Here is a 12,569-nt window from a genome sequence, read left to right on the forward strand (position 1 = left end):
TTTTACCTGTAGTGTAGTGTTTTACCTGTAATGTTTTACCTCTAGTGTAGTGTATTACCTGTAGTGTAGTGTTTTACCTGTAATGTTTTACCTGTAGTGTAGTGTATTACCTGTAATGTTTTACCTGTAGTGTAGTGTATTACCTGTAGTGTAGTGTTTTACCTGTAATGTTTTACCTGTAGTGTAGTGTATTACCTGTAATGTTTTACCTGTAGTGTAGTGTATTACCTGTAGTTTATGTGTGTTTTACTGTAGTTTTTGTAGTGTTTTACCTGTAGTTTAGTAGTGTTTACCTGTATGTTTTACCTGTAGTGTAGTAGTGTTTTACCTGTAGTGTACGTTGTTTTACCTGTATGTTTTTACCTGTAATGTTTACGTAGTGTATGTTTTACCTGTAGTGTAATGTTTTACCTGTAGTGTAGTGTTTTACCTGTAGTGTAGTGTTTTTTACCTGATGTTAGTGGTAGTGTTTTACCTGTAGTGTGTATACCTGTGTTTTACCTGTATGTAGTAGTTTTACCTTAGTTGTAGTGTATTACCTGTAGTATTTTACCGTAGTGTTTACCTGTGTGTAGTGTATTACCTGTAGAGGTTGTTTTACCTGTAGTGTTACGTAGTTTTACCTGTAGTGTAGTGTTTTACCTGTAATGTTTTACCTGTAATGTTTTACCTGTAGTGTAGTGTTTTACCTGTAGTGTAGTGTATTACCTGTAATGTTTTACCTCTAGTGTAGTATTTTACCTGTAGTGTAGTGTTTTACCTGTAATGTTTAACCTGTAGTGTATTACCTGTAGTGTTTTACCTGTAGTGTTTTACCTGTAGTGTTTTACCTGTAATGTTTTACCTCTAGTGTAGTGTATTACCTGTAGTGGAGTGTTTTACCTCTAGTGTTTTACCTGTCGTGTAGTATTTTACCTGTCGTGTAGTGTATTACCTGTAGTATTTTACCTCTAGTGTAGTATTTTACCTGTCGTGTAGTGTTTTACCTCTAGTGTAGTATTTTACCTGTCGTGTAGTTTATTACCTGTAATGTTTTACCTCTAGTGTAGTGTTTTACCTGTAGTGGAGTGTTTTACCTGTAGTGTTTTACCTGTAGTATTTTAACTGTACTTTTGTTCTTTACCTTGATACTTTTTACCTGAACTGTTTTTGTTATTAACCTGTATTTTTTACCTGTACACAGGTGATGTGGATGTCCCAGTATAATGTAGCCATTACGGTGGATGATCGAATTATCTTGCCCGACTCCCGATACAGTCTGGCCCGTTCCTATGATAAAGATTGGGGTCTCGTCATCAATAACGTCAAACCGGCGGATGAGGGTGTATACAGATGTGTGGTTCATTCCTTCCCTATCCTGGAAAAACAAGTCAGCCTAATAGTTCTGGGTAAGGGGAGAGCACTCTCTAAATCTGTACTAATGTCAATCTCAAATAAGAGTTGTCTTTCTTTACGTGCTTCTCGGGGAATGAAACCAAATAGTCGGATTCAATCTTTGATAAACGAATCCTGGTACTTCCATAGTCCTACCCTAACATGGCTGTAAGTACTAAGTAAACCATAGAACGAATATTCATATCCTGCCTACACTGCTCTGACGACGACCATCTGTCAGAAATTGTCCGTCCGTCGTCCAGAGCTATACATTATACCGGAATCCACCAGCTATGTATGGAAGGGCCTAACACATATGAACTTCGTTAGTGCGGAAAGCCTTTACATTGTACAATATGAGACATTTGGCAAGTTTAAACTATACACTTACCCGAACCCCCATGACTCTCGGCTCCCAACAGCTGTCAGGCGATCGCTAGTGAAACAAAGGGAGGTCACTCTTATAGATCAGTCACAAGTATCAGTATGTACAGATCAGTCACAAGTATCAGTATGTCCAGATCGGTCACAAGTATCAGTATGTACAGATCAGTCACAGGTATCAGTATGTACAGATCGGTCACAAGTATCAGTATGTACAGATCAGTCACAAGTATCAGTATGTCCAGATCGGTCACAAGTATCAGTATGTATAGATCAGTCACAAGTATCAGTATGTACAGATCAGTCACAAGTATCAGTATGTACAGATCAGTCACAAGTATCAGTATGTACAATGTATAGCGTCGTCAAAACAAAGGAAAATTTCGTCATTTTGCGTTCAAATTGAACAACACAAATCATTGATGGGAAAATATGCAAAGTATATGTAAGTTAATTTAATGAAATGGTTACATGTTCCCTTTGATATGTAAATCAGAAGAAATGTCGCCTGCGATAATACGAGGACATTTTTATTGTTCATTCAGTTTCGCCTTCAATAGACAGTCAAATGACAAGCAACAATATGGCTGTTTCTGAATTTGACGATGTGACACTAAGATGCCACGTGAAGGGTAACCCAAAACCGGAAATCACGTGGTATCGCCGAGTTTCCGGTTCTGATCACCAATCTCTAGCCCGGGAGCGTAAGTAGACGAATGGAAAATATATACAATCTATATATTGAACGACTAAAGAAGAATATATAAAATTAGGACAGAAATAGTTGATGCTAAAGTAAAGGAAGATAAAAATTGTTAAGGAATTCAAACGTTATTACAGTGTGAATGATTGATAATTGTATAGCCTTTCTTTTGCTTCTTCATTCTCTCCTTTCTGTAATTTTTCTGTCTTCTTTGCACTAGTTTTTACATCTCTTACAATCGATGCTATACGTCAAAATGAACAAATTTAAAGTGCATTCTCACGTATGAGTTTACAGTCTTATCTTTAACATATTTGAATGAATTCCTGTTTATAAAGCATTGATGTATATACAGCATTGTCTTTCGGAATGCATTTATTTTCTGTTTGTTGTATTTACAGGATTGGAGCAAACTGGCAACATTCTCAACATTCCTCAAATAACTCGTCATTCCGCCGGCGAGTACATCTGTCATGCTTCCAATGGTATCGAACCCAGCGCCTCAAGAAACATCACCGTGGACGTGCTTTGTACGTAATCAAAACCAAAGTCTTTGGATTAACCAAGGCTAAATTGAATTTTAATTAATTATATAAAGATATAATAGATATAAATTCAGCATTTCATAATTTGGATTATTCTCGGTACATGTAGTTTAGAGTCACGAATCTGTGCTTGGGTTCCTTGTACCATGTACCTGTACAACTAGCCTGAGTTTCCTCTGGCCCTTACTCCATATCTGGTACACCAGACATGGTGTCAGGGCCAGAAGAAACTCGGGCTACTGTACAACGTAGCAGTAGGCAAAATACACAATGTGTCGGTTAAGTAGTATATATTCAGACTAAATGTATCAATGCAATGGACATTTTACATAAATTAATTTTGCGTTTAAAAATAATCATCAGTTTTTAAAAGAAATTCATTTTTGATTTATTACAAATATCGGGGAATCAAATTGGCATACAAACTTGCCAAGTCATTTGAAAGGGAGATAACTCGTGTGGCTTTTATGACTGACCTATTTTTTCAGATGCGCCAGAGATTCAAACCATGATGAGGAATATGGGTCAGTACATCGGTCGAGACTCGACCCTGGAATGCACGGCAGAGGGCAGTCCCATTCCAGACATGAAATGGTATATCGATGGTCAGCGTATAATGGACAGTTGGAAATTTAAAACCACCAACTACGTGGAGCCGCTGGACGGAGTGGTCACTTCTGCTCTTCTCATCCGCAATATTGACCGCATCGACTACAGGGTGTACACGTGCGACGCTGAGAATGCGCACGGCACGGCGCAACATAATATCACTGTTTTTGCATTAGGTATGTTATACATCACGTGATTTTGTCCCAGGTGTTGATTGGATAATTGTCAACAGTGTATTTTCCCGACAACACTCTCGACAGAAGCAAGCATGTAAAGACATGCAATCTTAACAGAATCACTTTGGATCTGTATTTGGTATTGTGAAACTTACTGTACCACTTTAGTGTAAGAGTTATCGCCCTTGAAGTGGACTTGAAATGTTTATTTTACAAAATTAGACTAGTTCGATAACATCTACTTTGTTTGTGAATCCATAAGGTGCTCCTGAAGTGATCGTCGAACAGTCGAGCCGTAATATGATCGTTAGAGAAGGAACAGAAGTTGATCTAGAATGTTTCGCCTCCGGGACCCCATCACCAACTGTAACTTGGAGCAGGGACGACAGACAGACAGGTACGTTAACACGACAATATTTTCCAGATTGACGTATTTTAAATGATTTAAGTAGCTTTCTTCGTTGTAAAAATATTACTACTGTATAGAATATAGGAGAAGAAAAATCACATTTCTAACAAAACAGTCGGTGTTGGGAGCCTCATTACGGGTTTTATGGCGATTGCAGCCAGGTAGGATTTGTAAAACGTGCCGGTATGGCGATAAAAATCCACCATATGGAGCACGGCGTGTTTATTGACAAACTTTTTTGTTTTACAGAAATAGGGCCCGGGACAGTAACATTGACCAATATCCAAGGGAGCGATGCTGGAACTTACACGTGCTTCGCTGAAAACCCTCTCGGGTCCGACACTCTGGCTATACAGATAGACGTAGAATGTGAGTAAATTAGTAACTTCTCTAGTCTGACCCACTGTCTATATCAGGACCTGTATGATCCGACATGCTGTCTTAACGGGAATCTGTATCTAATCTGATCCATCATAGATACCAAAAAGACTGCCATGTTCCACATATTATCGATATACTGATATATATCAGTATAAGCTCTTGAGTCCCACAAAATTTCTATATATATAATTAAACTCTCTTTATGACGTTTACATACTGTCTAGTTTAGTATCATTTATTTATCGAATTACCATTTTGTTCTCTCTTGTCCGACGAATTGTTCATACCTGTAAACCAACATAACAAGATCCGCCCTCTCCTAAACTTTGTCAATATAGATATTACAGAGTATGTCAATATATATATTACAGAGTATGTCAATATATATATTACAGAGTATGTCAATATAGATATTACAGAGTATGTTAATTTAGATATTACAGAGTATGTCAATATAGATATTACAGAGTATGTCAATATAGATATTACAGAGTATGTCAATATAGATATACAGAGTATGTCGATATAGATATTACAGTATAAGTTAATATAGATATTACAGAGTATGTCAATATAGATATTACAGAGTATGTCAATATAGATATTACAGAGTATGTCAATATAGATATTACAGAGTATGTCAATATAGATATACAGAGTATGTCGATATAGATATTACAGTATAAGTTAATATAGATATTACAGAGTATGTCAATATAGATATTACAGAGTATGTCAATATAGATATTACAGAGTATGTCAATATAGATATTACAGAGTATGTCAATAAAGATATTACAGAGTATGTTAATATAGATATTACAGAGTATGTCAATATAGATATACAGAGTATGTCGATATAGATATTACAGAGTAAGTTAATATAGATATTACAGAGTATGTCAATATAGATATTACAGAGTATGTCAATATAGATATTACAGAGTATGTCAATATAGATATTACAGAGTATGTTAATACAGATATTACAGAGTATGTCAATACAGACATTACAGAGTATGTCAATATAGATATTACAGAGTATGTCAATATAGATATTACAGAGTATGTCAATATAGATATTACAGAGTATGTTAATACAGATATTACAGAGTATGTCAATACAGATATTACAGAGTATGTCAATATAGATATTACAGAGTATGTCAATATAGATATTACAGAGTATGTAAATACAGATATTACAGAGTATGTCAATATAGATATTACAGAGTATGTAAATATTGATATTACAGAGTATGTCAATATAGATATTACAGAGTATGTTAATACAGATATTACAGAGTATGTCAATACAGATATTACAGAGTATGTCAATATAGATATTACAGAGTATGTCAATATAGATATTACAGAGTATGTAAATACAGATATTACAGAGTATGTCAATATAGATATTACAGAGTATGTAAATATTGATATTACAGAGTGTGTCAATATAGATATTACAGAGTATGTCAATATAGATATTACAGAGTATGTCAATATAGATATTACAGAGTATGTAAATACAGATATTACAGAGTATGTCAATATAGATATTACAGAGTATGTCAATATAGATATTACAGAGTATGTAAATATAGATATTACAGAGTGTGTCAATATAGATATTACAGAGTATGTCAATATAGATATTACAGAGTATGTAAATATAGATATTACAGAGTATGTTAATATGGATATTACAGAGTATGTCAATACGGATATTACAGAGTATGTCAATATAGATATTACAGAGTATGTTAATATGGATATTACAGAGTATGTAAATATAGATATTACAGAGTATGTTAATATAGATATTACAGAGTATGTCAATATAGATATTACAGAGTATGTAAATACAGATATTACAGAGTATGTCAATATAGATATTATAGAGTATGTCAATATAGATATTACAGAGTATGTCAATATAGATATTACAGAGTATGTCAATATAGATATTACAGAGTATGTCAATATAGATATTACAGAGTATGTCAATATAGATATTACAGAGTATGTAAATACAGATATTACAGAGTATGTCAATATAGATATCACAGAGTATGTTAATATAGATATTACAGTGTATGTCAATATAGATATTACAGAGTATGTCAATATAGATATAACAGAGTATGTTAATACAGATATTACGGAGTATGTCAATATAGATATTATAGAGTATGTTTATTCCCGCTTCAGATCCACCCACGGTGTCTGTACAGCCATCAGAGTACCGGTTCTCCGCAGGAGAGATGATTGAGATCAACTGTACTGTTCGGGGCCACCCCTTACCTCAGATGTCTTGGCGGAAAGAAGACTCGACAGAAAACTTAGCTGTCGATATATCGGAAGTAGACGAAAGCACCTGGATAATGGCACTCCGAATAGACAGTGTCACTTCGGAAGACTTCGGCACTTACCTTTGTGAGGCAGTCAACACAGCTAATAGCAGTTCCAGCACAATCCGTTAGTTTGATTCAATTACCTCCCTTGCTTTTCATGATCTGCAATTTTCTCAATTTCGATATTCCTATACTTTCTTGCTAATAATTATAAATGATTCTTTGAAATACAAATGCATTTTTTTTCTGTTTAAAAAATATACATGTAGCGAGTAAAACATCAACAGGTCAAAATTATCCGTTTAAACTAGAACCTATTTTTATTCAGTATTTTCCCCAATGAACTGGTCTCCAGACTTGACATAGGATAATTGGGAAGCTGCCCTATCCAAAGTAACACTATACTGATACGAAATCGAATATTCGATAACAGCCTGGTGATATTTCGCTAATTACAGAATTGATAGAGATTCACACAACGAACGCACCCACAGCTGCGCCGACATCCACGACAACGACAACGACAACGACGACGACATTGCCAACGACACCCGAATCCACAACAATGAAACCGACAACGACGATGAAAAAAGACAACGTTCACAACCCAGCGGAGGAAATAAAAGCTACCTCACCAAAACCAAACAACCAAGGAACAGGTATTCATCTCGATTTACTGTCTGAGACAGAATTGATGCCCAATTTAATGTTTATGCTATAGACATACGATTTCTCAGTTCTAACCTTGGATGACTGAACTAACGTTTTACATAAAGTCGGATGTCTTTGAAATTATGGTGTAAAAATAAACTGATAATACACGATTGGATATTTACTTTACGTTAGCTAAAACAACACCAAGCAGTACAGCGTGGTTGGCTCGTAATGGATGTTACGTTGACATGGCATGCTATCTATGCATTTTGTCATCACTTGTATGGAAATTGAAGATAAACATCACTTTTATCTTATTTTCAGATTCTCCCCCAGGAGGAGAGAATTCATCACCGTTAATGAGAGCGACGTTTACTCCAGTTTTAGTATTTTTTGTTACCGTATTGGCCATCTGGTGAAGACAGTGCAATGTTTGTCCTATCTGCTCAATCTGATCTATAAAATCGTATTATTCCGGAATCCGAACACAGGCGACGGGATCAGATTTACAGTATTACCTAGTGACTACTTCCGGATGTATTGGTTAATCCACGGGATACATTACAGATTTTTAATTTAGTGCCAATGAATTATCTTACAAGTTAAATATGGCATATTGATGGTTAAATGAGATCTAGGTTTTGTTAGAGTTATTACAACAATAAGATCAGAATGTCGTGGCGACATTTCATCATTTCTAGTGTACAATCACAGTAGCCAAATGTAGCCCCTATTTTTGCAGTATTCGTTGATAGTCCGTCCACAGGTTAGGTAGGAACTCATAACACATTAAAGGGAGTATAAAATGTCGATAAAACATTACATAAAAGGTATACAAATTCAAGATGATTGATAGTTATTAGAAAAAAAATATCAAAAAGCTATCTGTTTAAACCGAAACCACATACGCGTTTCAAACAATATCTTTTATCCGGAATCATGCACAACGAACACTCCACATTCCGGTTTCAAATATTAGCTACTCATTTCTTCATCCGAAATAATAAGCTATCATTGTATCAGTTGATATATTACTGACATGTGCCGCTTATCACCTGTTTTTTTCTTATTCAGTTGAAATGGTATTGGTTATTTTATAACACAGCATTTTCTAATCCGGTAATTCGGAGTCTCGTTAATCAAGACTACGTTAGTTCAGAATCGCGTTGTTTTCAACTACGTTAATTCGGAATCTCATTAATCCAAACCGTGATTCGGAATTCAGAATCGCTTTTATCTGAACTACGTTAATTCAGAGTCGCGTTAATCTGAACTATGTAAATTAGGAGCCTCTTTAAATCACACTCCAGTGACCCGGAGTCTCGTTAATCCGAACTACAGTGATTTGACATCTCGTTCATCCGACCTACGTTAATTCGGAATCGCGTGATTCTGAACTTTGTTAATTCGGAATCTCGTTAATTCGAACTACGTTAATTCGGAATCTCGTTAATTCGAACTACGTTAATTCAGATTCTTGTTTACCTGAACTACGTTAATTTGTAATCTCGTTAAACTAAAGTACAGTGATTCGGAGTTCGTTAATCCGAACTACGTTAATTCGGAATCTCGTTAATCCAAACTACAGTGATTCGGAGTTTCGTTAATCCGAACCTTGTTAATTCGGAATCGTTTTTATCTAATTATAATAAACTACGTTAAGTCGGAGTACCGCTAATCTGAACTGCGTTAATTAGGAGCCTCTTTGATTCAAACTACGTTAATTCGGTGTCGCGTTAATCCAAACCACGTGTCAGGAGTATATTACTCGTTCGACTCGAGACAATGAGAAGTAAACGTTGCGTTGACTTTCCTCCAAGTTACACTAGTTTGATCAAAACATCGGAGCACTTCCCGTCAAGCCATGTATTAGCAGGTTAAACGGAAATGTGACAGTTACTCGCTCTCTATGTTTAGCTCATACCACAGGAAACAAAGACTAGATCAGTTGACACTAGACCTTTGTTTGTGGTCGTCTTGTGTAGGTTTATCCCTTCTTGTAAATAGTTAAGTGTAGCTGTAGGAGTATGGTTGTAATTTAACGCTGACTTCCGGTACTGGCGGTGAAAGGAGGTTGCGTACAAGTGTAACCGGAAGTGTAGGTATATGACTAATTGTATGAAAGATGATGAAGATTGAAGGGCCTGAATGACATTTGGAATGATTGTATAAATAGAACATTTTTATTGTAATACTGAACGAGAGAGAAAAAGACGTAGGATGAAAAACCAAATATAGGAGATTCAGTAATATTAGTGTAATGTCTTACTAATAGGATTGTGAGGAATGTATGTGAAAATGGTTTAGTTTAACATGCAAAATCTGTATTTACGTTTCGTCTGTTGTCGTTCTTTTGTATTTTAATGAACATTTGAGAAATAAATTGTACATTTCGATGAATCAAATTCCTTATCGGCAATTCCGGTGATTTCACTTTTGAAAATCTTCATAACAACTATAAATCTGATCTTAATTCTGCCGTTTCCATGGCAATAGTTATAATCAAAAGTCCATCAGTAAAATCTGAATCATGTAGAGATTTCTGAGACAGTGTTTAACAAGGTCTGATAGTAGCTACAGTGTATTTTACTAAATTTGATTGTATATTGTTTCGTTTGGTATACTTTAAAAGATTTTTATTTTTGTGTGTGTGATGATTTTTTTATAATAAGTATGATTAAGCTTTAAGTTAAGTAATTAAGTACGTAAAGCTTTAAAACTTTAATCATTAAACGAATATAGGGAGTTTAGTATTTTGTAACCGTCGGATAACGTACAACTGTAATATACATAGTTAAATATACACTCTGAATATGATTTTCATAAAATTCATTAAACTAATTTCGAACTGTTAAATCTTAGTACGACGGAACGCTGTTTAGCATGATGATACTGAAAATCTGTCATAACTGAATAATCAGGACATACGTTTTCTTTGTTTTAGGTGAGTGGATGTGTTATTGAACCCAGATATATATTCATATTTCAACACGTGTAACAAATATCACCGATTAGTATTTTACCTTCATCCATCTGTTATCTGAGTTTGACTTTTATTGTTCTCAGAATCACATTCTCTTGTTCCCGAGCTTATTATCCTACAATACGACAAAGACATTTCCTATGTAAGATCGTTTTGAAATCCTATCTGTGTAATGGCAGTGGCGCTTTGTTCAAAACGGTTACAAAATCAAGATGAAATCAGAGGTTTTGAAACGTGTTGAGAAGGTGGATTCTAATAATTGACAAAATGTCTCATAGGGTTGCTTGAACAAGCAACATACATGTACATAGGGGCCTGACACATTTCTATGACTCAGCGTTGCAAATTAACCAGACGAGGGTCCGACCATCACATATCTCATTCAAGGTCATAAACATCGTCTTCGAAATTGAAGACATGTTATTTAATGTTCGATTCTGACCACAAATAAGTCTGATTATTTCTATATGTGTATATGGCTCCTGTTTAAGGAACTAACCTAACCTTACCAGTGATACCAAACAGATTTCAAGTCGGACTGCTGCTCCCGAGATGCTATGTAGGAAGACTCCATTTGTACTTTAAAAAACAACTTTGAATTTTAAACAATGTCTTTGTCCTTGTCAATTATAAATGAACTAGGAGTCGTACCAAGGGTTTATTTATCTGTGTTTTTGTTCTGGGTCACATGAACGTGTCAAGCACCTGTGGCTACATATATGCACTGCACCGTAATGAACCCACATCTGGTTATTTCATTATCTTTTACTGGAAAAAATGCATCATATTGTTATTGCAATGTACACTGTATACTACTTGGTGAGATTTTGACAGAAATTATTCAAAGAGAAATAAATAATATTTTCAGTTTCTGTCATAAGATATTACATAGCATTTTTATTCACACAATAAGTTACAAATGTAGCATATTGATTCATGTACCACCACTTAATGTTGTCGAGATTATTATCTCACAAAAATAGTTTGATAAATTGAACCTATCTATCTTGATTCCGGAACATAACATCATGTCTTCTGAACTGATGTTCACTTATAACACCAAAATAAAAATATTAGACAATATAAGGAATCATTTTAGTGAAAATGATAAACAATCAAAATGCCGAAAAATGATCCGCAGTTCTTACCACGTGTTTTGTCGTGCAATCACGTCTTTTTATCACAAATGCACGTTGGTAATTAATTGCTCGTGTTGTTAATTGATTAAATTTTCTATTGCTTATCAAGCAACATGATTTCCCTTTTAATATATTCATATTTCAATATTCCCTGTAAGTATACCAGTGTGTGTGTGTATTGTGTACGTTTGTATGAACTGAAAGGACGTGTAAAGAAAATAAAACCTGTTTTACAGAACAATACAAACTTTGTCAACGTTTTCTTTACTCAACAACATACGAGGGCTGATGTTGTGAGCCTCATATTGAAGGATTTGAATTTTGCCGGACATATTGTATTATTTTTCCACAAATTCCCCTTCAGTATCTATACACTTTTGCCAGCGGTGTTTAAGAGCCCCGATGCCACTTTTATAGAACTCCTGCTCTTAGCTGTTCAGAAAGTCATCCACTGCATGTATGACGTCATCATCGGACTGAAAGTGGGTGCCTGAAATAGCTGTTTTCAGTTTTGGAAATAGATGAAAGTCTGATGGAGCGAGATCAGGTGAATAAGGCGGATGCTCAATCAATTTAAAGCCAAAATCGTATGTTGTGAACAGGAGCATTGTCCTGATGGAATAGCACACCTTTAGTGAGCTTTCCGCGTCCCTTGAGTTTAATATTTGCCTCAGAAGTGAACCATATGTATGTGTATGTATGTGCCATTGATTGTGTGTTCCGTTTGGAGATAATCTATCATCAGACTACCATCTGCATCCCAGAAAACCGAGGCCATAGCCTTCCCAGCTGATGGAATAGTCTTTGCCTTCTTTAGCAGGGGGAGAGCCAAGGTGTTTCCATTCATTCGATTGT

General features: G+C 35.2%; 1 protein-coding gene across 2 annotated transcripts in view; it reads left to right on the forward strand.

Moving 5' to 3' along the window:
- LOC117334191 (protein amalgam-like) overlaps positions 1-11,957 on the forward strand; it is a 58,203-nt gene extending 46,246 nt beyond the window's left edge. For both annotated transcript variants that reach the window (XM_033893675.1, XM_033893674.1), the window contains exons 3-11: positions 1,184-1,388; positions 2,304-2,462; positions 2,863-2,991; positions 3,495-3,791; positions 4,054-4,188; positions 4,450-4,569; positions 6,796-7,062; positions 7,397-7,597; positions 7,917-11,957. In XM_033893675.1, the coding sequence (XP_033749566.1) occupies positions 1,187-1,388; positions 2,304-2,462; positions 2,863-2,991; positions 3,495-3,791; positions 4,054-4,188; positions 4,450-4,569; positions 6,796-7,062; positions 7,397-7,597; positions 7,917-8,011 (1,605 nt within the window). In that variant the 5' untranslated portion in view covers positions 1,184-1,186 and the 3' untranslated portion in view covers positions 8,012-11,957. The remainder of the gene's footprint in view (positions 1-1,183; positions 1,389-2,303; positions 2,463-2,862; positions 2,992-3,494; positions 3,792-4,053; positions 4,189-4,449; positions 4,570-6,795; positions 7,063-7,396; positions 7,598-7,916) is intronic.
- Positions 11,958-12,569: the final 612 nt, after the last annotated feature.

The sequence above is a fragment of the Pecten maximus genome, chromosome 9 (genome assembly GCF_902652985.1).
Source record: "Pecten maximus chromosome 9, xPecMax1.1, whole genome shotgun sequence".
In the NCBI taxonomy this organism is placed as follows: domain Eukaryota; kingdom Metazoa; phylum Mollusca; class Bivalvia; order Pectinida; family Pectinidae; genus Pecten; species Pecten maximus.